Genomic DNA, 26,657 nt, shown 5'->3' with positions numbered 1-26,657 from the left:
AGCAGTCCAGGAGATGTAGCAGGATCGGCACTCTCGATACATAATTAACATTAATAATTATACTTAAGATAAATAATGCGGAAGTGTAAAACGCCGAACTGCTAAAAACTAAAAATCGTTCAAAACATAAGTAAAAAAAAAAAAATCTTAAAACTAAGAAAATATATAATAAGGTTTACTTAAATACGATAAAAAAAAACGTAAATACAATATAGTCATCAAGTAAAATCATTGAAGCTAAGTCCTCGACATAATAATTAAAGTTGAGGCCTAGATCGAAACCTGAGCTAATTTTTCCTGCAAAATACTGTCATCCATAATACGGATGACAGCCGATTAAATCGGTCAACGATAAAGCCGAGTACAATTTTCTCAACAAGCTTATGATGCGATAGTTAAATTATGCTTACAAAATAATCATCAAGCACAATATAGAAGGTTATTACTCATTATTGACCTTTACTAAGCCATTAAGTTACATTCTCAATACTTGCAGAAGTTCATTACTGCTACTAAATACTTGGTAACGTTAATGCTTATTTAATCAAGTTCAATTAAGCCTCATAGCTTTACCATCATAGCATATCACAAGATCACAACAATAATGACAACTGATATATGTAAGGGTCTGGTTAGGTGAGGACCGTAGTCCTAAACCCTAACTGTGGTGGGAGTCGTCACTCCTCTCAATACTGTTATGCTCGAGGCTTCACATGATGGGTTTTTCTCGGACCCCCTGTCTAACACCGCATTTTACGTGCCGGCTAACACGGACGCCGGGATTTTACATACCGGTCCATGGTTCGACGTTACCTTACTATCAGAGTCATACAATCAATATCATGCAATATCAAACAAGACTCTAAACCGAAATAGTTTACATTCTTATAAGTCAAACTTGCACTAGTAAAAATTTTGACAATTCTACCCTTTTAATAGAAACAAATTACCAGTATCTAATAAATTAATATTAATTAAATAACAAATTTTCGTAGCTATACTAAGAATCCTGAGGCTAAACTAAGTCATATTATGTCATAAATAATCATAACAGTCAAGAGTAATATTAATAACGTATTATATCAAATAATCAGTAAAATAGTAAAACGGATCTATCATAACTAAAAAAAAACATAATCCGACAACTTATTAAAGGTCCAAAATCTAAATGAAATGAGTTTTCGAGAAAAACAACGCTAAGCATTTTAACAAATTTGTTTGACTATTTTACCAATAAACCGATTAAAAATTTATCAAAACACCAAGATGATATGAAATCATTTTAAACACATAAGTTTATTTAACTAGTAAAATTCATATATATCTATATTATCATATTAATCAAAAATTTCCATATATATGACTTTTTTTTGAGTGTCCCAAAAGTATTATTGTTTTGACGAAAATATCACTAAATTGGATATAACTTTAATATTACCATGTAAAGTTTAAATGACTAAAATAAAATCATATTGATCATGCTTTTATATTATCGAGTAACCATAAATAAATATCACATAACGAGAGAGTTAAGAAAATGTGTACCATTTTCCTCCGAAGGTGGTGCTAAACCAAGTAAAAGAATAATAATAGGATAATAAGAACTTAAGGAAATAAGCTCCAAAAGAGAAAGTCTTCAAGGTTCCAAGCTTCAAAGAAGTAGATCTTCAATTACCCAAAAGAAAATGATATCCAAGCTCCAAAAGATAATACTTGACTTTTTAAAAGTTGATGATTATTGGCTTAAGAAGTGATAAGATCAAGCTCCATCTTCATTTGATTCTTCAACAAATAAAAAAGGTATAAAGTTAGTAAGATGTTAATGAAGTGAAGATATAAGAAAGAATGGTAGAAAGATTTGATGATGGGGGTGCAAGTGATCTCATGGCTAAGGAGGGGTATTTATAATGAGTTTTGGGCAACTTTTTAGTTCATAAGATTGTATGAAAAAGAAGGTTAACTTGTGTAAGTGATTTAGAGTGTGTAAGTGAATGTGTAAGAGTTGGAGTGTGTAAGTGGATGTGTAAGAGTTTGGAGTGTAAAAGAAGGTTAACTTGTGTAAGGAAATGGTGATAGCTTGTGTAAGTGATGAACATTATGGATTGATGTAGAAAGGATTTTGATTCATCAAATTTTTGTTCTAGTTTATGTTATTGAAATGTTTTAGATTAATGGGAAAGTATGATTAAGGTTTGATTATGAAAATATGATAGTTTACTTAGAAAATTTTAGTTAAAACTATATTTAAAGTTAATAAGAAAAATATAGTTAATTTTTAGGTATAAAATAATTAAATCAAAGTTGTAAAGTTAAAATGATAAGTAGTAAAGTTAGTTTAAGGAAACGAAATTAAAACGTAACGTTTTAATAAAACCGTAAATATAATATTAAAATTTTACTTTTCGTAGTATAAAATAATAAAATAATATTTTAGTGCTTATAAAGAAATTTAAGAATATATATATATATATATTTTTAAGTTTAATATTTGGAAGAAATTACAAAAATCGGAATAATGTTTAGGGATTCAAGGTGATTTGAATTAGATAACCAAAGGATTAGGAATTCGAAAAGAAATTTCGGAATAATTAATCGGAAGATTAAGATTAAGAAATTTGAGCTTGTTACAGGAGAATTACTTGAGATTAGAAGCTGAGTATTACATTCCTGAAGGTCGCTCGACCGGTCGAGCAAGTTGGCTCGGGTCAAGCGAAGTGCATTCAAACTTCCAGTAGCTTCTGATCATTAGCAGGATTCAATTCAGGAGTACAAGACATCCGCTCGAATAGTCGAGCGAGATGGCTCGGGTCGAGCGGAGCTAAGTTTCACATTCTATCCAATTTTTGAAGTTTCTGATGTTGGACCTGATGGTGGCTCGACTGGTCGAGTGGGCTCCGCTCAGGTCGAGCGAGATGGGCGGCAGCAGCTTTTGCGATATTTTTAAATATCATTCGAGGTTCAATTACATTTGTTGCTTCTAATTGCTGCTGCTAAGACTGCCAGCCACCCTACCCTATGGGTGGCACCCCCTCCTACAACCTAGGGATGGTGGAGCAATCATGAAACCACCACCCCCACTTGTTTTTGAAGGGCCATAAATAGAGAAGTGGAAGATGGAGCTACATATCTCAGATTTCACCCTTCACTTTGAGTAATTTCTATGTATTCTTCATAGCTTTGCGTTCATTTCAATTAAGAATTAGTGTTTAGCATAATTTACTTTTCAATTCAATTAGTTACTTTCAATTTCCAATTATCATCTTAACTTCATCCTTTCTTGTAATATTTTGCAACTTGGATTCTTCAACCGTTGATCTATTATTATTGAAGCTTTTGAAGGGTATTACTTTGAATCATTAAATCATCTTGTTCATCCTTAGATTGAACCTAAAAGAGTAAGTTCTATCTTTGCTTATATTATTTTCAATTCATGTCATTTAGTTATCTTTAATTGTTTGCCTTTAGTTTTATATAATTATGGTTGTAGTTCTTCAACTTATATTGCACTTTATCCAATTCATTAGTTCAATATTAAATATCTATAATTCCGCATACTTAAAAACTATAAAAATTTAGTATGAATAAAATTTACATTAAAACAAATTAAACATCTACTTGAGTATATGATGACATCTAGTAGAGATTAAAAATAAAATTTAAATTAAAAGTAATTAATAAATAATGTCAAAAAATCAAATAAAATATTTATACTGAATGAAAGGAGTTTTTATTTTTTTTGTGTTTATAATTTATAATAATATTACTTTCTCTGTTCTTTTTTGTTCTTTTCATTTACTTTTTACACAATTTTCAAAGTAAATTTTAAATCATGATATCTCCAAATACATATAATAAAACATTATAAAAAATACATAATAAAAAAGTATACATTAAAACAAATTTAATAAGATCTCATATGAATATATTTTATCTTCTAAACATGTGTTAAAAATATTAATCAAATTTCTCTAATTAAAATGAAATATTTCTAATCGAAAAACTATAAAAAAACGAAGGGAGTAATATATAAAGAGGCCGTTTCTCTCTATTACATGTGAGTTTATATAGAAGATCAAACATAAATGCCCCACATGAAATTTAAACAGACTTAATTTATTTACTCTGTACAGTTTCAGCTACTTCTATTTTCCACACCATCCCACCTAAAGGCATCTAATCTCTCTGTCATCTCCTCCATTGCCCACTGTTTCAACCTTTCTCCCACACTCTAGATCATCTCCATTAATGCCAAACCTAAAACACACCACAATAAATTATAATTGCCCAAAGGTTCAAAATTTATAATAAAACCCTATTCTTCCACAATTTTAGTGTCACCTTAAATTAAAGTTTAGGGTTTCAAATTTCCTAACTTCCAAGACATTGAAATGTGCAGAAATCGAATTTTTGATTGAGTATTAAAAACTAAAAAACTAAAAAAATGGGAGTCGGGGGTATCAATCAACCTTTACCTGAATTTGGGTTGATTAATACAACCACAATGAATGGAAATGTGAATTTTAATATCAACATTAATGGAAGTGGTACAACAACAACTGATCTGATCCAAGACCACAATTTGTTGAAACTTCAAAAACATAATATTTCTTGTTGGAGATCTCAAAAAAAGCCACTTTCTTGGTCTGTTGTTTGTGGGATTTTGTTATTTGCTGTTGGGTTGATTTCTTTATTTACTGGGCATGTTGTTTCTGATCTTGAGTACTACTCTCAACGCTTGATAAAACCTCACTTGATCACCAAATGGGTAATTCTTTCTTTCTCTCTTTAGATTTTGTCTTAATTTTAGAAAAATTTCCTTCTTTAGAATTTTTTGGTTTTTTGTTTTTATTGTTATATCACCTTTTCTTGGTTGATTGAACCCGACTTGATCACTAATTGGTACTTTCTCTCTAAATTAATGATTCCGTCTTTTGGAATATTTTTTTATGGGTTTTATGTTTTTTTGGCTGTATAATGTATGTTTATTCATGGCTTTGATAGTTTGATTGATAAGTAGGAATTTGTAAAATTGTATTGATACAATGTTGAGATGGTTTGTCTCTCTTGTTCTGGATTCTACCTGGGTTTCTGTAAAGTGGGGTTTTATGGTTAGAAGGTTTCTACCTGTATATACTATTTAAGGAAAATTTTGGAGGGGAATATATCGCGTAGAAATAATTTTCTGATTAGAATTATTTTTGGTTAAAATAAAATTGGCAAGATATTAATTGGTTTTTTGATCCATATCTTGGCTAATTTTTCTGTTGTATGTTATTCTTTGTCACTTTCTCACTCCTTTCATCTACTTTAATAGCAAAATAAACACACATTTGAATTTTCCTTTGCTCCAAGTTAGAGTTTTAATATTGTAAAGTAGCATTTTCCTCTAAGAGTGTGCATCTTTTGGGGATCATTTCGGTATGTGAATTGAGGATTTTCTTTGAATTTGATAATAATTTCCCAACTTATTCATTTCCCAACTTCTAGCTTTTTTGATCCTGTTGTAGGTTTTCAAATGTGAGGGAATGTGCAAAATTACTTGCTGCCCGGGACTCTGGGGTTTAAATTAGTCTCTTAAACACCCTATACTGAATCCCATACTCCGCCTTATTGGCTGGATAATTCAATCAATCTACAAACGTAGAAGCTTTCTGATGATGAATGTTAAAACATTGAGTTTTTGGAAGTAAGGGAAGGTGAGGGAATGAAAGGAAGGGGGAAGAAAGGAGAAATTTCATTGATTAGGAGAGGTAATACCTCTGAGCCCTGAGGTATAGATGACTTTTGGGGAGAACATTGTCCATTTTCCATTGATTGGGTAGCATTTGTCTTTTGGTACAGAAAGAGGGGGGAAGGATTTGAAGGAATTGGTTTTCTGTTCAAAGCAGATGAAAATATTTGGATAAAACATATAAACCTAACACCACATTCTTGTCCAATGCTTTTTTCACTGAGAAGAGGAGCTGTTTTGGAAAAAGAACTCCTGCCGTATAAAATTTGGGAACTGATATCGGAAGACTTTTCTTGTCTGCTCCTAGCTTTATAAAATTTGGATACTTTTAAGCACTATAAAGAATGTTTTAAGCTTTTAGTATCGATGGTAATTGAGTCTTGTTGTCATAATTATAATTGCAGACACTATCAATCCTAATTTATTTCGGCAATTTTGTAAGCAGACTCGAACTCTTTCCAAGCCATGACAGGCATGATTCACTGTCCAGTCAGACCATTGAAAATTTGTTCAGCAGATATACAATCATTCCCATCTCATCTGTTCCTCTTAACCCAAGCCAATTATCATCTGAATAATGGAAAATTGTATCTCAGTTTTAGGACCAATACTGAAGCTTCATCATGGAGTACTATGTTTGTGTTTTTAATTATCTCTTCAAGGATTTGTTCTTATTTGTACGCTGTTTCAAACTTGTATCTCAGTGTTGCTCTATTTCATAGGTGGCAAGCAATCATGAACCGATTAATATATGGAAATCAAAATATACAGATGTGTACTACGGGTGCAGTAGAAGAGGCCGACATTTTCGTTGTAAGTTGTAATTGTTTCTTGTTAAACCCTAGATTTGTTAAGAATCTCAATAAATCTTTTGACGATTTTTGGCATTGGTTCTGGTGCATAATGAAATGATAGCTCTTATGATTTTTCAAACATTGATTTGTTGTCTTTTCATTTTTGGTCTTTTGGAAGACTGATGTTCTTTGGTATTAGCCAACTAACTGAGCACTTCGGCTAGTCTTGCAATTACTTTTCAGTTACTTTTATTTATGAAACCTAAAGGATTTTTGTTATACTAGTCATATGTCACTGTCTTATCGTCATCTGACAGTTGCATAACTTGCATCTTGAAAATTGTTTTTCTGGTCATTTATGTCAATTCAAAAGAGTTATGCCATAAAAAAGTCACGATCGCGGATGCGTTTGCGGAAACGGTTGTGGTGTCATTATCTTTGTTATTACAAATAAATTTTCCCTTCTCAAGCTAGTTTCATGTAGAATTAGATATAAGTTTCCCTTTCAGAAGTAGTTATTTAATCTAAGGTAGTTTTACAACTTCTTTTAGTGGTAAGGGTAGTTAAGGTAGTTTCTTGTGTTGTATGGTTATTGGACGCCACTTGTACTTAGGAATAGATTCTTTACTTCATTTTTATCTTCTATACAGAGATTAGGATGTAATAGTTTTAGGAAGTGAATTATAAATTCTGGCCACTGTTATTATGAAAAGTTGCGGTTTGTGTTTATGGAGTTTTGGGTTTGTATTTATGACTCTTTGGGGCTATGAACTCACCAACAACATGTTGGCTCTGGTACCAATCTGTTCTAAGACTGCCTATACCCTCGAGAGAGTTATAAGTCAAGGAAAAGAACAAGCGAGGCAAAACAAGATAGATATGAGGATGAGTGAATAAATGTTTGTTTTTTGTGATTATTTTGGTTTACTAATGACAAGTAAATGGTTTACGTTTTGGAGTTTTTGGTTTTATCAAGGTTGCAAGGAATTAAAAGTGATAAGGATAATAATGCTATAGAGAGAATGTGAGATGATTAATGGAAGGATAAGATATTAGTTTGTGAATTAAAGTCAATGAATTCCAAAGATAAGAAATTTACCAATTAGTCCAAGTAGAGTTTGTTTGATGGATGACTTAACGATAGCTTTGGCTAAACTCAGAGTTATGCGCTAATCTACACTAAGCATTAAGAAATTTGGCAAACATAATTCCTATCCAAAAATTACGTGAACAAGGGATTTGTAACACAATGTTTTTGATTTCTCATATTATACTTCAATCCTAAAACTATTGCATCCTAATCTATTATAGAAGATGAAAATAAAGTTTAGAATTTAGTCCTAAGAACAAGTTGCGTCCAAACAACCATACAACATAAGAAATTACCTTAACTTCTCTGACCCACTAATAAGGAAGTTGTAAAATTACCTTAGATTAAATAACTACTTTTGGGAGGAAAAATCAAATCTAATCCTACATAAACTAACTAAAGGAGGGAAAATTAAATTGTAATAACAAAGATAAAATTAGGTAGGAGCATCGGATTGGACTATTGAGGTTGCATAACTCCTCATGGATTGGACTGTTGAGGTTGCATAACTCCTCCTTTGAAGTTGGAATGACTTCTTTGCCATGATCTCCACTATATCTCAACTTTTGTAACCCCTACTCTTACACTGTTTTGATAACAAATTAAGAGAGCAACGAAAGGGAAGGGAAAGGGAAGGAAGGGAAAGGAAGGGGAGGGGTAAGGATGGAAAATGCTTCTTGTTTGTTTGAAAAGGAAGGGAATGGAAAAGAAAGGAAAACGATTGGTTTCCCTCCAAATCTTTCCACTTTTTGAGAGATTGTATTCTCAATAAAGTTTGTCCATGTTTTCCCTCCAAACCCCTTTCTTCTAATTCCCTCTCCTCCCTTTTTGTTGTCCAAATAATGAATCTTTTATCCTTCCGAATCCCTTCCCTCCATTTCCCTGTATCCAAACATAGTGTTAAAGTAACTACCATACATGTAGTTTGAGTAGCAATGGAATGGTAACTTCCACTAGCATGTCTCTTGTAACTACCGACATTCTCCTTTTATCATCCAACCCAAGATCATGGGATGACTTTTTTTTTTAATTCCTTTTATGTAGTATTTGGAAACAAGTATTTCATTTCAAATTATGGATTTCAATTATAAAATGATAAATGAAGAATTTGAGAATGACAAGGTTCGGGTAGTCATCATCAAATTCTCAACTTTGATTACTTTAAAAGCAATGGTGGAATTTGATCTAAATCCAAATTTGAAATTTTTTGATTTGCCAAGCAATAAATTTAAACCAATTCTAAATTTCTAATGAAATAATGGTTCCCAAACATGGCATTAAAGTATTTTTCGTTGCAGGATGAACTTGTTCTAGTAGCTTTGGACCTTCTTAATAAACTCTATGCATGTGGGACATTTACAACAAACTTACATATTTAAATCCTAACAATTAAAAGTTCTTAATTCAAACTATTACAACCCAATTAAAATAGGAAAAATTATCAAGAATAATCCAACCTTTTCATGATTTTCCCACAATAATCCCACCTATTGACTAACCATGAATAATCCCAATTTTGAGGGGTATTTTCCTACAGTAAACCCGATAATTAGATGATTTGCTATAGCAACTTTATTTTATAAATTAAAATAAAATGTTGAAAAAAGTTAAAAAAATGTTAGTTATTCAAAATTTTTTATGTAAATTTTGCAGATTTTTCTCTAATTTTACATTAATTTTTAGTTTATTTTTTTGGTGAATTACCTACTTTAGTAGGTCATCGGATTACCCAAGTTTACTCTAGGAAAATACCCCCTAAAGTTGGGATAATTCATAGTTAATCAATAGGTGGGATTTTTGTAGGAAAATCATGGAAAAGTTATTCTAGGTAATTTTTCCATTAAAATATAACTATTAAAAAGTCTTTTAAAAAAAAAGCATGAATAGGAAAAGATGAGTGTTTAGCTAGGAGCTTGATATCAGAAATCTATATAAACGCTGCGTTTGTATGATGTTCTTGATGTTTATGGTTATTATAAGGCAAGTATAAGAAAGATTTCCTTCCCACGTAGAAAATTACTTGCACCTTGATTTGCAACATGAATGTTACTTCTCTCAACGCTCGACATTGCATTTTCTCTGCTTCAACAATCTGGTTGTGTTGCATATTGTATGAATTAATTTTATACGGAATGCTTTACACATTGGATTCTCTTTTCCTTTTTATGTTGAAAAGACATTTTTAGGGGACGTGACAAAACTCACAAAAAAGGAAATGTATTTATGTGATGAAAACTCTACTCTTTTACTCGAACTTTTAACTTCAACCTTAAAATCTGGCTGTTGTCTTTCAGTACTTACAGTGATATTATGATTCAAATTACAGACTTGAGTTTAATTTGTATTAGCATTCTCAGAATGCTATGTTTTTAGATCTTTTATGCCTACTACGGCTCTAAAATATGAAATGGCTATATATAATTAAATTTATAGCTGTATGTTTTCGTTTTAGTTGGAATTTTAATGTCAATGTACCTCTTTTAACGTCTTTCTTATATAATGTAGCTGCTACTCGTGAGCGATTTTCTAATGGCTATTTGCTAATTGCAACTAGTGGAGGGTTGAATCAGCAGAGAACTGGGGTAAGTGGAGTTCTTCCATGCTTTACTCTATATATGCCCCTGTATGCAAGATATTGATTACTCTATTTTCATTTTCTTATATATTGTTCATGCTCTTTTTATTGGGATTTAGGTTCATTTGATTTTTACAGATAACAGATGCTGTAGTTGTAGCTCGAATACTTAATGCTACTCTGGTTGTTCCGTCACTGGATCATAATTCCTATTGGAAAGATGAGAGGTACGGGGAGTCTGTATAAAATGGAGTTCTAAAGGCACATGTAACTGTATTGATTGTCTTATGTCCAAAATCTTCTGTGTATGCAGTGACTTTGCTGACATTTTTGATGTTGACTGGTTCATATCTTCTCTTGCAAAGGATGTGAAAATTGTAAAAAGAGTTCCCTCTAAAGTCATGAGATCTATGGAAAAGCCTCCTTATACTATGCGAGTCCCTAGAAAATCAACTCCCGAAGATTATTTAGAGCTGGTCTTACCTATTCTCTTGAGACGACGCGTAAGAAAGCTTCTCCTATCTTCTGGAATTAATACATCTTATTCCATTGATTCATGCTCTTACCTGAAAACTCTCAGGATAGTTTAAATGTTGTTTGAAGAGGAGCCAAATAATGCCTATAAAATGTGCAGGTTGTACAGTTGTACAAGTTTGATTACCGGCTGGCCAATGACCTTGACCCGGAGCTTCAGAAGTTGCGTTGTCGAGTTAATTATCATGCATTGAGATTTACGAAGCCAATACAAGAACTTGGTTCAAGAGTTGTGATGAAAATGCGTGAGATGGATAAGCGATTTATTGCTGTTCATTTAAGGTCAGTTTTATTTTGTTGTGGAGCATTTTTACTTTGTTTGGATGACAAGTTAGTAGAGAGGGAAAAGAAGGGAAGGGGAATGGAGGGAAGTGAAAGGAAGGGGAGGATATAATAAGAAAAGGCTCCCTTATTGTTTAGGAGGGAATAGAAGGGAGAGGAAGAGAAATAAAATTTTCCATTCATATCTTAATGCATTTGGAAAGATTTGGTTTTTGATAAAATTTAGGGATTTAATCCCTTCATTTCTCTTCCTTCCAAATCCTTCTCCAAAATTTGTATCCAAACAAAGGAAACTATATCCCTTTAAATCTCTCCCGTCCTTTTCCTCCAATTCCTCCAATCCAAACAAAGTGTTATGGATGGAACTGAGGGATAAACTTAATAGGTTGATGTTATATCTTGGAAAGAAGGTCTCAAGTTACATGTAGTGGCTTGCATGTTTTTGATTCAAACATATGAAAAATGTATAGGACAACTGATTCATTTCTTTTGCAACCTTTGTATTTAGTAAGGATGTTAGTGCCTTCGCAACAACAACATTTCATTGCCCCAATGTTGTTAAGTGGCTCTCACACAGGATGGGGTTTTGCAGGGTCAGATGTACGCACCCTTGCCCATGTTAATGATAAAACTAACAAATAGGTTATTTTCGATTAACCCTTGGTAGCAAACGCATGTGTAACTTCCTATAAATAAGAACTGCACATGATATTTTTAGTGCCTTCACATGGGAAATTTAATTTATTGCATGTCTGGTCTTAGATAGTTAGATGTCAATCTTCATTTTTCCTCATGTATCATATATTTCTTATGAGTTATGACATCTTAGAATTGTTTGTTTTGGACCCATGCAAATACACCCTAAACAAAAGTATGTGCAAATATAAACTTGAAGAGATCTGGTTCCCTGCCTTCGATTTTCAATAATTGAGCATTTGCGCAGGTTTGAACCTGATATGCTTGCATTTTCTGGGTGCTACTATGGTGGTGGTGAAAAAGAAATAAATGAACTTCGTGAAATCAGGAAAAGATGGGATACGTTACCGGTGAGGTTCCGTTTTTTACCCATTCAACTTTTCCTGCTGTTCTTTTGGTTACCACATGCTTCGTTGATGACTTGTACTATTTAATTTTGCAAGTTTTTATACTCCATTTGATTGTTTATCAAACACTAATCTGAGTTACGAAAATTTGCGGTGATACACCTTGGTGCACGTTTGGAGATATTATTTTGAATCTCATTGTGTCTAGTTGATCTTTTCAACAAATGTATCTTCAGAATTCTGGAAAAGAACGAAGTGTCATGTAATTAATTAGCATAACTTTACCTTTGAAGTTCAATATGATATGCTAAATATATGAAGTTGCATTTAGGAAAACTGGCTTTAATAATGTTCTTGACTTACCAATCTAATTTTTATGTGCGCTGAAAATTTATCCAACAATTATTAAGATACTATGCTCTTTTCAAGGTTGTATGGCTATCTTATTTTCCACAAAAGCTGTGACCCAGGTAGCTCATTTGTTCGATACGTGTTCTGAACCATCCCACCATCGTAATGACTCTGTAAAATTCGATCAAGCTTTGCATCTTCTAAAATTGTTTCACAAGTTTTATATCTGAAGCAAACAGATGACTTAGGTTCTTATTAGCTGCTTGTATGATTGTTTTTGACGTTCATTTGGAGAAATTTGATAAATATGAAATTTGGATATTCATAATCCACGAGAAGTAAAGTGGGAGACAATCAAACAACCTTCTTCCAACTACTTGTAGAAGTTTATAGAAATAAACTAGGGACTATTTAAATGTTGATGTTATTTCCCGTCATTGGTACAAAAATAATGTCTTCGGTTCAATTAGTTGCAAGTTGCAACATGGACCTACTGTTTTCTCTCACAAAATGGTGGGTCGATAATGTTACAAGTAAATTGAACCAGAGGAAGTATAATCTCGTGTGCTTATTTGGCTTGAACTTGACTTGTTCTGTTGATCGTTTTTCTAAAAAAAGAATTCTTTGTTGTTGTTTGTATAGGACTTGAGTCCTCTTGAAGAGCGTAAAAGAGGTAAATGTCCCCTAACTCCTGAAGAAGTCGGTGTAATGCTGCGAGCACTTGGCTTTAAAAATGATAGCTATATTTATGTGGCATCTGGTGAAATTTATGGTGGGGAGGCAACTCTACAACCTCTAAGGGAAAATTTTCCTAACTTTTACACAAAGGAGATTCTTGCTGCTGAGGAGTTGAAATCTTTGATGCCCTTCTCTTCTCGCCTTGCTGCGATTGACTACATAGTATGTGATGAGAGTGATGTGTTTGTCACCAATAACAATGGGAATATGGCGAAGATTCTTGCAGGTCGCAGGTAAGACTCATATTCTTTAGAATAATGCAACAAACATGGAGGAAAGTTTTGATGAATGTATCTTGTTTTGCTGTCCGTTGGGAGTTTTATATGTGGATGCAAACATCATAAGTCAATACCAAAATCTTTTCAAGTCTAAAAAATACTATGCTTGGTTTGCATTTCAAAAAATGTGGTTTAATAGTGTATGTAGAAAGTTCTAAGGGCGTGTTTGGTATCCCTCTTTTGAAGGTCACTAACGGAAATGCATAACTCAATCCATTACATATTGTTTGTTTCAACTATAAAGTAATCGTTTACGTTACTTTCAGGAAATGGAATCCTCTAATTTGTTACCGCTTGCAATAGTGGTGTAACAAATTCCCTAACCTCATTCCTTTTACTCTCTTCATACCAAACCCAAAAAAATACACTTACCATTACCTTACCTCTATTTATACATTCCTTTTCCATTACATTTTAACTTGTCATACCGAACACCCCCTAAAACTCTATATGTCGAGATGATAAAAAATCAAAATTGAACGGAAAAGGAGAATTAATGTGGACAATTACTTGAATAATCCCTCGTGTCATGTAGCCAATTCCAATCCTTTTGAAATTAAAGCTTTGGCATTGTTGTTTTTGCATGTTCAGGAGGTATATGGGCCACAAGAGAACGATTAAGCCAAATGCAAAAAAGCTAAGCGCTTTATTCATGTCAAGGGACACGATGGAATGGCATACGTTTGCTAAAAGGGTGAAGTCAGCCCAGAGGGGATTCATGGGCGAACCAGATGAAATGAAGCAAGGAAGGGGTGAATTCCATGAATTTCCTGCTGCTTGCATTTGTAGGAGACGACTTAAGCGACCAGGTAATAGCACCAAACAGGAACTCGATGACATTTCTGAGAGCGAGAGGTGGCATCTACTCTACACTAACAGCACATCTGAAGGGCTTGATTTTTCTAAAGACACAGAAATTGATGAATTTTTGCCTAGATTGTGATTGTGTCAAAAATCGTCTTAGTACACATGCCCCAAAGGTAGATTCATCTGTTGGATTGGGACTATTTTCCTGATGAAATTCGAGCTAGATGTAATGTAAATACGAGTTAGAACTTTCTGATCAGCTCCAATTGTTTATATGAGTATGTTTTTTTCGCGTATGTAGCTTGAGCTGAAACTACATTCTTTTTTGTGTGATTATCGCTAATCCGATAGTATGTGATTCTAGCATTAGGCATTGCTGAGGCAACATTTGTATCCATGTCTTTATTCTTTTAGCCATTGGTTTGTTAGCAATCACAAACGAAAAAAAAACATTTACTAGTTAATACAACATTTTACTTTTTTGATAAGATTTTACTATTGTTATCGAGCTCGTATTGTCTAGGTAAGAGCCTAAGTGAAGTTACTTACCACTTGTTTGAATCACTTTAACTTGATGGTGATGTTAAATATACTTATTAGGACATGAACTTGATAAAGTTTTGGTTTTTTGCGTATTTTTTTAGAAAATGACATAATATTATGTAAATATATTATGTTTTTGGAATTGTAAAAGTCAAACAATTAATAGAGATGTTGAATATGTTGGTGGTCAACATAATCTGCAATTAAAACATGAATCTGAATAAGTAAAATTGAATATATGTTTAAAGGTTGAGTTTGACTCTACAATAAAAAGTGTGAGTATAAGTTTTTAATATGGGATTAATGGATAATTCTTAGCAGTTAGCCTATTCTATTGATGATGAGGAGACATTAGAGGCTGTGTGGAAACATTTAAAATCTGTCTATTCCTTCTTTAGAGTTATATGTAAAAGATGTACCTAATGTGAATAAAAATGTGAACACCCTTGAAATACATCAAGTTTTGATTATAACATTATCTACTCCTTCCCCTATGCCTACGCCATTACTAATGCAATAAAGTCGAATTTCATTGTTCCATTGTCGTCTATCCTCTTCTTGAATCCCCACCCCCAAGGCCCCAATGACCAATAAATGACGCTTTTAACGTAGGAGAAACACATGAACAAGTTAAGTGGGACTCTGATTATGAAAGAATTGATGTAAGAGAACCTCCTATTGATGACAATGTGCTTATGGATGAGATGTCTTAGGCAAAAACATAAGTCTAGGTAGTATTCCTAATGATTGCTCCAAATGATAATATAGAGGATAATTCTTAGAGGGCATGAATATGGGAGATGATCTTCACCAAAGAAGAAGAAGAAATCTAAAAGGATTACCTTTTTTTTTATGAAAAAAAGTTGTTGAATTTTATCACATTCGTTAGAATGAGTAATATTGAGCTGAAAGTAAACAATCCTAGCATTGAAGTGTGAAAGGGTAAGTAGGTGGAATCTTAGGACTAGCAAAAGTTCGTATTAATCTACTTGGTAGGTTGTGACATACAAAGGGAAGTATGACCAAAGTGTATTAGCTAGTGACAACGTGTTAACTAGACACATTCATTTGACATCCTCTATGTGATCACAGTGTGATTAGACTTTGTATTGCGCAAGACCAATAAATTAAGGAGTTTTTGGTGCAACAAATGATGAGGGAGCAATTTTTTGTTGATGTTTTTACAAGAGGACATGGTGTGCTACGTGAAGAAACAAGATATTTTGTCCATCTATGGTAATTGGGAAAACTAATATTCTTCTCCCACGATTCCTTTGGACAATGCAACAAGCATACTCCAAGATGTGTTTGGGTGGCTTTTCAAAGGACACATTAGTGTATGTTCATAGCAATAGTAAAACCTTCCAATAGGCATTTTGGGCGTTCAGATTAAGCATTAAGGGGTTCAATATTGTAATCCTTTATATGCGATTGATGGGTAACCCATTTGTATGGAAGTACCATCATACCTTCTTCACTATGATTGCCGAAGATGGTAACAAGAACATGAACCCACTAAAAGTAATTACAACCAAATAATTCATCAATGTAAAAGGACATGCAACAAAACAATGTTTGGATTAAAGTCGCTTTTAATCTGGATAGTGTGCAACTTCATAACCACTGTTACATTTCACTTCATTAATATAATTCTTTAACATCTAAACAAAAAAAAAAATAATATAGCGAATTAATTAACTAAGGTAATTCAAATAATAATGAAATAACTTTAATAATTATTAAAAATAATTAATTCATTAAAAATTATAGAATTATAATAACTTCAAAACCTAGGCTATATAGCAATTAAGAGATAATATTGAGAGTTTTGATGGAATAACTAAGCAACCTGACTTTTTTTTAGAAACCTAATTACGACAAACTAAACAAAGACTGCTTTGAACATCATTAAGACTACTTTGAGTAGCCATGGGAAAAGTCAGAAAAGTCAGTCCACACCTTGTTTGCTTTTACTAACGAACAACAATGGTTAGCTTTTTATGACTTTTTAGTTTAACTTTTTTTATTTGCTATTAATAATAACGAACAAAGTCAAACCTCAATTCTGATAAGGGAACACTTATTTTGGGAATTAGTTTTTCTCAAAATTATTTGTGATTTTTTTTATTCGAAAACACTCTTTTTTTTCAGATTTTCTTCTACTAAAAGGCAAAAGTTAATTAAGAAGTTTCAAAATGATATGCTTCATTAAAATAAAAGCGCTCTCCTAAACCATTTGAAACATAATCAAACTTTTTGAGATACAAGGTACGTTTTGAGAAAGGGAGGGTTAAATGAAAATCGAACTCAGGTACCTTTTATGAAAGCTAGTACAAGTCCATAAATTTGTACACCCTAAAAAAACCACTTAAAATTATTCAACTATATCAATTATGTCAAAGCCTTAAAGGGTGTTTCATTACCAACTTTTAAATGGTAGATTTTAGCATTTGTATCCGTATTGAGCTTCTTGACTTAGTTAAGTTGTTTATCATAGATGGGCCTATTCGGGAAGTTTGATGAATAATAGGAATATGTAATAGATCTTCTAAGAATTTATAATTATGTTGGGGAATCAAAAAAGAAGATCGAGAATAAAGAAAATTGGACTCATTAAAAGTAACATGTCGAGAAATGATAAATTTGTGAAAGGATGGGTAATAGCATTTGTACCCTTGACGAGAAGAGGGATAACTTAAAAAGACATACGGAGAGGAGCGAGGTTGTAGTTTACAAATTTTGGTGGAAGGAATTAGAGGGAAACTTAAACAACCAAAAACACGAAGATGTGTATAGGAGGAAGCTTTGTGATAGAAACTATTAGTAGGAGATGAATTACCAAGAAGTTTAGAGGGTAAGATATTGAAAAGATAAGTAGCGATATTTAAGGTGTAGGGCCAAAATGAGGAAGGGAGAGAAGCATAACAAAGTAAGGTGCAAACAATATTATTAATGGAACAAATTTTTCTTTGGAATTTATCATTTTGGGAAGAAGTATGAGGACATGAGAAATAGAAAGTAATCCCATGATGGACACAAAATTGATGAAATATGTCATTATCGAATTCAGCTTATGATCATAATTTAATGTCGAGCTCTCCATTTTGTAAATTTGTTAAGAAAGAGAACATAATATTTTTAACCCAAAGGACTAAAAACATGAGCTCTCCATAAATCACTATGCAAAAGGATGAGAACAAAAAGACCGAGAAGTAGCAAAAGGCAATTTAACATGTTTACCCAAAGGAAAAGAATGACAAAAAGAAGATGGATTTTTGTTACAAGCAAAAACATTAGAAAGTTGTAAAGAATCTAAAACCCATTGCCTAGGTGACCTAATTGGGAATGCTAAATGCTAGAAGACAAAACAGATTAAGTTGATGGTTGAGATCGTGAAATCTAAGATCCAATTGTTGAGGAGAGAAGGTAGAGATTACCATGGCCATTAGATCGTAGAAGAATGTAATATGTTCCCAAGTCCTTCATAGAAAAGCCAGAAGGATCAGATTCATGAATAAATACCATATTATGAGTAGTATATTTGGGAAAAAAAATGAGATTTTTAATAAGTTTATAGGCATGTAATATATTTTTAAGGAGTAGAGAAGGATGAGAGGGAGAGATGGGTAACTGTTCGTGACCATGCTTGAACAAGAATCATGTTACCATTACCAACAGTTATAATATTACTACGATGATGCTTAAAAAAATAATTTATTAAAGTACCTAGAGAATGGGTCATGTGAGAGGTAGCACTGGTGTCCATGTAAAATTGCTCATATGGAGAGGAGAGTGAGAAAGAGTATGCATAGATTGATCAATGTCGGTTGGAAAATAGCTTGAAGACGAAGAGAAGCCAATGAGATAGTTGTGGGCTGGACGTGGTTTGAGAAGGCCCGGAGATGAGTTCTGTTGTTGATCAGAAGACTTGGGAAGCCAATTCTGTGTTGGAAAGGGGCGAAAATTTGAATAAAATAAGATTATTTAACAACTTAATTCCAAAAATAAGCTTCGTGAACACTTAATTCCCAAAATAAGCATCCGTACATCCAAACCTAGCCTCGGTTTAAATCGCTGTTACTAACAGCGAAAGACCAAAAAAAATAAATAAAAGGCATAAGTTGCTGTTACTAATAGTGACTTAAGGAGTTGACCAGTCAACTCCTTAAGTTGCTGTTAGTAACATCGACTGATGCCTTATATTTTTTCCAGCCTGCTTCTTCCTCATTTCAATTCACGCGTTTTTGTTTTCTCCTTCAACGATCTTCCTCTTCTTTCCACCATTAAAATCAACTTCAATCCTTCAACTAAACTCATCAAATTCCAAGTTTGTACCACTAATTAGTTCTGTCATCTACCTACATCGACCTAAGGTACTATTTTTTTTGTGTTTTTTTTTCCATTTTCAAAAAATTAGGGTTTATTGAATTTTAATCAACTTTCACGTTAATGTAGGTTCATAAACTTGCAATTTACTAATTCTTGTTGATCTACAGCTTATTGAGGTACGTTTTTATTATGTTTTTTTATTTGGTGTTGATTTTAAAATGTATGTCATGTATGGTGGTCATTTACACTTAAACTCTACGAATATGTCGAATGTAGTTGTTATTTTCCTTGATCTTCATAATGAGGTTGTTTGTTCGTAAATTTGTTGTTGAATTTAAAATGTATAGTGGTCATATATTTATGAACCTGATGGTGATGTTGATTTTGTATGTATTGTTGTAGAGATTGATTCATTTTGTGTGACTGTTGTATGCTTTTGGAATGATTCAATTTGACCAACTAGTAAAAATGTTAAGTATGTTGGGGGAAGACGTAAACTGTTTGCATGCAATTCATACATGGATTTGAATGAATTTAAACATTTTATATGCTCTAAGATTGGCATTGACACTACAAGAAGTACTGTTAATTTAAGTTTTAAGTACAATATAAGTGGAGATTTGTTAGCTTTTCCGGTTGAGGATGAGGAGGCTATAGATGCAATGTGGGATTATTCAAGGTCTACCCCTACTCCTTCTTTAGAGTTATATGTAGAAGAGGTATCCCTAGGGAATGAAGATATCAATGTTGTGGAAACATGAGATCCTCGCATTTGACTACAGAAGAAGTTTATTCCAAGTTAAGACTGGACGTGGTAATAGAGGATCCACCAAGGGTGGTAAAATACAAAGTGTGGATATGAGAGAGATGAAATGCACTTGTAACAAACCATCCATATATCACTTACCTTGTTCTCATGTTCTTGCCGTATGTATTAAACGACACTTATCCTACGAACGTTTTGTGGACTCCTGCTACACGACTCAGAGCTATGTCAATACATATTGATTCATATTCTTGCCGTTGATTGATAAGAGGTCATGGCCTCAATACAACGGTGTTGAGGTGATACACGATCCAGATCACATTCGTGGACTAGGAAGACCTAAGTCTAGGAGGATCACGAACGAAATGGACGAAGGATCGCGGAGACGCAACGCTTGTCGACGGTGTGGTAGTGACGGTCACAACACTAGAACTTGCACGTCAAGGTAAACAATATCTATATTTGAGTATATAAACGTGAAGACTATGAAACAAATAAATAACATAAGTAAACAATTTTAGTACTACTTAAGTCTTTTTACAATAAATAGCGCTAAGTTATTGTTGAATTGCAGCAGAGATGGATCCAGCAGCTCCAGGCCCTCGCGACCCTAGTGTGCTTACGATGCAGGCGGATCATAGGAGCAGTGTGCTATGGGATGTCCAGGTTATTGAATTTACCCTTTTTGAATTTATTTGCCTTAACACTATAACTTTAAGCTAACATAATATTTGCGTTTAGGTGTCCGACACGGAGACCATATGCACCAGGCATCCCGATTCAGCTCCGTGGGACATGCCGTGTGCAACGATGGACGCCAACTCAAAAGATAGCAAGACAAAGTCCATAGATTATTAGGAGTCCGACCTTCGGCAGAGGTAACCAAAGGGGATAGCCTGCGCGTAACATGACTTACGCAGAATTTCTCGCACCTCCCTGAAGGTGCTGATGACGCCACCATTGAGAGATACGCTAGGGCGTATCTCTTATATTTGATTGGTGCTGTCTTGTTCTCTGACAAGACTGGCAACCGGGTACAACTATTGTACTTGACGTTGCTTGATGCGCCATGGGAGGTCATATTCGGGTACAGCTGGGGTTCGGCAGCCCTAGCGTATCTGTACAGAAGACTTTGTGAAGCTTCACGGAAGAACGTGAAGGAGATCGCTGGGCCCTTCATTATTCAGCAGGTAATACTAAGTTTACATGTTACCGTTTTGTTCCTTTTATTAAATGTTTTTGTATATCTTTTACTTACTTATAATTGGAATTCATAGCTTTGGGCGTGGGAGCATGTTCTCATTGGTCAACCGATGAGGAGTGTGGGACGTGGTGCATTTGTGCCACCAATTCTTCCACCTCCACATGTGCCATATGGATCGCGGTGGTCCTTTGAAAGACGAACAAGGACCCACACAGGATCGGGCGTGGGGTTCTATCGCGATCAACTCGATCTACTACGAGCTGACCAGGTAACAACTTCACTACAACTTGTTTTGTAGCTATCACATTGCGTAATTTATTAATCGAATTTTCAAGTTTTGTTTCGATAAGACCCTTACCCCGCTGAGGCATACGCTGCATTGCCTCAGCACTCGGGCATATTGTCAGGGGTGTGGAGAGCATTTGTACCTCTGATCTGCTTCGACATAGTCGAAGTGCATCTCCCTGAGCGCGTACTGCGCCAATTTGGGATGGTACAGGGCATCCCGCCGCCATGTGACACAGAGGCGGAGCTCCATCACTCTCACAAGGGTTGGGATCCCAAGAACTGGCTTGAGATCAACTGGCTCCATGTCGCTCGTTGGGAGCACAGGCTAGAGCTGCTGGCCCAAGGTGCGCCGATCAAGGCTGTAGGCGCATCTACTTCGGCGGCTTACATGCCGTTGTTCCTCTCCATCACTCGTCGATGGATGACACCACGAGGTATCATGGCGACAGCCCAGTATGCTTCCGCAGCATCGACGATGACACACTTTGTAAGTATTCTTCAACATTGATTATTATCCATAGAACTTACACGTTATACATTTCATTAATACTTACGTCTTACTGCAGGCACAGGGCATTGCATCAGCCATCAACTCCTCCCAAGAGGAGCTCGTACGGGAGATTGCCCAAGGCATACTCCTAGGGACGCAGTTTCAACACTTCATTCCGGAAGTGACTGCGCCCCACACCACTATGTACGAGTACGGGTCATCTCCTCATCATGCCGACGTTCATTTTGAGGAGATTGACTTAACGTGCCCGGACTACGGTGCCGGGTCTTCACAGGGTGCCACATCATCACAGTATCAATCACCTCTCCTACCTGAGCGTCATGCGACGGCCTCTTACTATCGTAGGAGGCGTCGTAAACCGTCACAGTTAGACAGGGTACAGGAGGAGGATTAGCATTAGAATACTGTTTGTATATATTGAACATTTGTACATACTCAATATTTGTAACATTTGGTCTTTTGTGTATAAATTGTAACATATATGTAGATGTATATATTTTTATTGTATTATCACACGTCTATTATGAATGAAATGATGTTAAGTACTCAGACTTTTCGGCGATGAATCATTCCACCAAGAATGCAGTATGAATTTAATCAAAAACAAACAGACAATCATATTCAAATAGGAAACATGCTATCGAAAATTCAACACAATTTCATTCAAGTTCAACAAATCCATATCAAATTACATAGTTCATTCGTTAAGTTAAACTACCGCCGCTAACTAAGATGGTTTTTTAACTTTCTCATAATCCTTTTAGTCTCTTCTTTCTTATGTGCCATATCATCTATTTGTCTCTTTAGATTAAATACCTCATCTTTAAGCTCTTGTTTTTCCTTTTCAAGCCGTACTATTAAGTCTCTCTGCCATTTAGTACCCTCCAGAGCAATCCATCTAAAGTATGTGCATCCTAATCCGTCAACCAAGTAGAAAGGGCAAGCAACAAAATCACGCCCTAGATCGAAGTCGCTCCAATCTGTATTAATCTCAACTTCATAACCACAATCACAAAGCTCTTCAATACAATGCTCCTTTGACATCTACGGAATACATATAATATAGTAACGTAAGTGAACTTTCAAAAATAATATTAACATTTATAAATTGAGAGTAAAACTAACATAATACCTTATGTTACCTTTATAAATTGATTCAAAAGAACAAGAATGATGTAGATTGGATATAATAAAGTAGGGAAATGATGGAGTTATTTATAGAACATCATTACAACGGCTATTTTCAAGTTCGTAATGGCTATTTTTCTAATTAACAACGGCTAGTTTAATTCGTAAAAAAAAAAATAAAATAAAAGGCATCAGTCGCTGTTACTAACAGCGACTTATGCCTTTTATTTTATTTTATTTTTTTTGGTCTTTCGCTGTTAGTAACAGCGATTTTCACCGAGGCTAGGTTTGGATGTACGGACGCTTATTTTGGGAATTAAGTTTCAGGAAACTTATTTTTGGAATTATGTTGTTAAATGATCTTATTTTTTTCAAATTTTCGAAACGCGCAAGGAGTTGTAGCCCATTGGGGAAGGGTTTAAAAAGCCCAAAGAGGATATGTTCATTCTTCAGAAAGCTTTACTGGGCATGATTGAGAGTGCTAATTCTTGCGAAATCCATTTGGATTCTGCTATTGGTATGTTGCTGCCTGGTGGTTGTCGCGACTGTTCCGACCACCACATCAGTTGTTGTGGTGAGCACTACGGTTGTCGGATGCGGCATATTTTTCGGTAGGTCCAAGAATTTAGCATGTTGGTCAGAGACAAGAGCCGAGTCTTGAGAGTGAGAATACTTTCTTTGTGGTTGGTGTGTACCTTAAGTTCTAGCATAGAACATAATGGGTCAAATAGGGGAAGCAGGGTCATATGTGGAATGGTGGATAAAATAGAATGTTAATTCGAAGGCAAGCCATGAAGAAGTCGTAAAGCTAATCTTTTATAGGAGATAGTAGTGCCAAGAATAGTGATAGTAGTTTGCAATATGTTTTGACATTAGGAAAACAAGAAAAGTTAAGTACCATAGATTTGGGCTTCTAGATGGAGAATGTGAGGTTTTATTGTTTTGAAAATTATTCATGATTTGGTTCCATGGATGTATAACATGATTATCGGGATGAACAATATTTTTTAAAAGATCACCACTAACCGTGCCATAAATCCATGTATGGACAATTTTGTCAAGACGTTGCCATTCAGATCGGTAGAAGGGGATCCTTTATATGTATCAGTGGGAATATATAATATGGTCATCAACAAGATGAACACAAAAATAAAGTTGGAAAAGAGCAGACCAAGTGGTAAAATGAGTACCTTCTTCATCGAGTTGAATAGGTACACAATTTTTTATATTAGTAACCAAAGTAGCGAGATGAATTTTAGGGCTGCCATAGAAGAGAAGGTTGGCTATTTTGGAAGAAAGAAGGAGGAGGAAGATAAATTAGGATTTTTAGAGAAAATAAGAACCTATACTCTTGATATCATGATAGAATGATTTTGGTCATGTGATTTCTCATTCATGAAAAGGGTATATATACATGTACAAGAGATCTTGTATAATATTTACACAATAACTAATATGCTACAGATAATAAGCACAATAATCTAATATTTTATAGGATAATAATATTCACAATAAGTAAATTTGTAATATTCTACTCTATTAAGTAGCAGGCAAAGCAAACACATATTCCATGGCCTTCAAAAGAGCACTTTTTCCAGGTATGTTTTTTGCATGTTGTTGAGATCCTTATTTTTAATTTACCCTGGAAACGAGGAAAATTAAGCTCGTGCGCCTAGGTATGGTTTTCGTCATTTGATTTAAAGCTCTATATTGATATTAAATTGTGCAACATATCACATAAAAAGGTGAGTGTTCGGCTAACATTAACATAATTAACCAAAGAACATTATTATGTTAGACATAGGGGCATTTGACAAAATAGTTTATTGAGAAATTTTAGCTTAATTTTGTAATACATATAGAGGGTTGGATTGTCAAAACATTCAATGCTATTGTTTGGTAAATTAGCTGGTTGAAATAGCTTATTGCTAAGAATAAGTTGTTTTTAAACAAGCTTTACATAGCAACGAGTTTAAAATCAGCTGGTCAAACCAGTTAATAAAATCAATTTGTCAAATTAGTCATTGTTATGAGTCGTTTGCTAAACACCCCTTAGTGATTTCCATGTGTTGTTTAATCGCTTGGGTGACTTTAAATCTAAGTTTGGGCCATTCATCATGAGCATCATGCTAATTCACTTCAATTAGAATAAAACTTAATCACTTGTAAGATCGAAGTTCCTGAAAATATACTTCTTTTGACAAACATATCATGAAGATTCAGTTAAAGTGGAAAACACGGCTAAAGTCTGAATGCATTAAGGGTCTTATCGCCTGATCCAAAGCCCGGTAAGAACTTTTGCATATACTCTTCCATGTTGAACTTCCTTTAATACTGAGGTTGATGGTTAGTGACCACTTTGCTTATAGGGGATATATCTTCATCCTTTCTTGGATTGCAGAATACAACCACTGATATCCTTTCTTTAATAGAATTTGTGACCACCCTATGCATGGACACTCTTAAATACCCCATTAGTCATTGCCTGCAATTACATAAAAATAAATTTAGACATTAAATAGACACATTGTTGGATTAAAACATGCCCAGCCCTCAAGTAAGCAACTTGACTTGGTGGGCAATTGTGCTTTGATTAAGTTGTTTCAAAGGTGTTAATATTAGCTTATTAGGCATATGATTAAAATACCTTTCCTATGTCACCAATATTGAAAAACAAGGCTCCAGGAGAAGCGGGGACATTGTACCACAAGTCATCTTTAAATGTTAACTTGTGTATTGTCCTTACTCCTTGGAGAGAAAAGGAAAAGGTGCCTTGTACTCTAATTAAGCACCATCTTTAATATAAATTTTTGTGAATCAGTGACTTTTTCCCCTGTAAGACATGGTCATGTTGGGCCACCTATCTCAGGTCTGGAACTGACATGATTTTTTCTTTTCCCATTACTGCCAATCATCAAGGCCTTGGTGGTCTATTTAGTATTTAGCCTCTTCAATCCAAACATTATTACATTGACTACTGTTTTAGGTTGTATGGAAGAAGTTTAAATTGTTACATTCACTACTTTAGTGATAATGTATGATAAAATTTCTCATTTGTTAATTTAGTATTCTGGATTTAATGAATATAATTAACCTTTTTCTATAACATGGATAAATATTGGACGTTTTACTCATGAATTTTGTGTACTTTGAAGTGACAAAAAAATGATTGCGGGAGTCCATACTGTCACGATTCATTTTATTATTGATAACAAAATTAAAGGAAAAATTACTTACAATAATCCAACCTTTTTCTAATTTTCTTATAATAATCCAAACTTTTGATTAACTATGAATAATTTCAACTTTACGATCACTTACCTACAACATTGTTGCCCAAGTTATGACCAATTATTACAGGTTAATTGCTATGATTAAAAGTAGGGACATTATGGAGGTAAAAACGTTTAATTTCCGTTAAATTTTGGTAAAAGTCATAAAATAAAACATAGCAATCAACTTTTGAAAAATTAAAACGGTAACATTTCCGTTAAGTTTAATTTCCATTAAGTTGGGCTTTACATTTGGGATTTATAAGGGGCATTTATGACTTTTACCAAAGCTTAATGGAAATTAAACATTTTTACTTTCATAATGCTACTGTAGTTAATTTTCCAAGAGTTAAGTGCTATTTTGCGGAAAAAATTTTAAGAATTGCTACCAGT

At 34.0% G+C, this 26,657-nt stretch overlaps 1 protein-coding gene across 2 annotated transcripts; it reads left to right on the top strand.

Annotated features, from left to right (window-relative positions):
* Positions 1-4,073: 4,073 nt before the first annotated feature.
* Positions 4,074-14,782, top strand: LOC130799591 (O-fucosyltransferase 29-like). Of its 2 annotated transcripts, XM_057662732.1 has the most exons (10): positions 4,624-4,765; positions 6,177-6,366; positions 6,454-6,544; positions 10,121-10,197; positions 10,329-10,417; positions 10,504-10,693; positions 10,825-11,006; positions 11,950-12,052; positions 13,043-13,371; positions 14,008-14,782. In XM_057662732.1, exons 2-10 carry the CDS (start codon positions 6,355-6,357, stop codon positions 14,357-14,359), a joined length of 1,425 nt encoding a protein of 474 aa, XP_057518715.1. In that variant the 5' UTR covers positions 4,624-4,765; positions 6,177-6,354; the 3' UTR covers positions 14,360-14,782. The 2 variants fall into 2 exon arrangements, with proteins under 2 accessions (XP_057518714.1, XP_057518715.1); XM_057662731.1 differs by lacking the exon at positions 6,177-6,366 and having other exon boundaries at positions 4,074-4,765; positions 14,008-14,781.
* The last annotated feature ends 11,875 nt before the right edge of the window (positions 14,783-26,657 follow it).

This window comes from Amaranthus tricolor, chromosome 14, assembly GCF_026212465.1.
Source record: "Amaranthus tricolor cultivar Red isolate AtriRed21 chromosome 14, ASM2621246v1, whole genome shotgun sequence".
NCBI classification, from domain to species: domain Eukaryota; kingdom Viridiplantae; phylum Streptophyta; class Magnoliopsida; order Caryophyllales; family Amaranthaceae; genus Amaranthus; species Amaranthus tricolor.
This window is presented reverse-complemented; position numbering and strand designations above follow the sequence as displayed.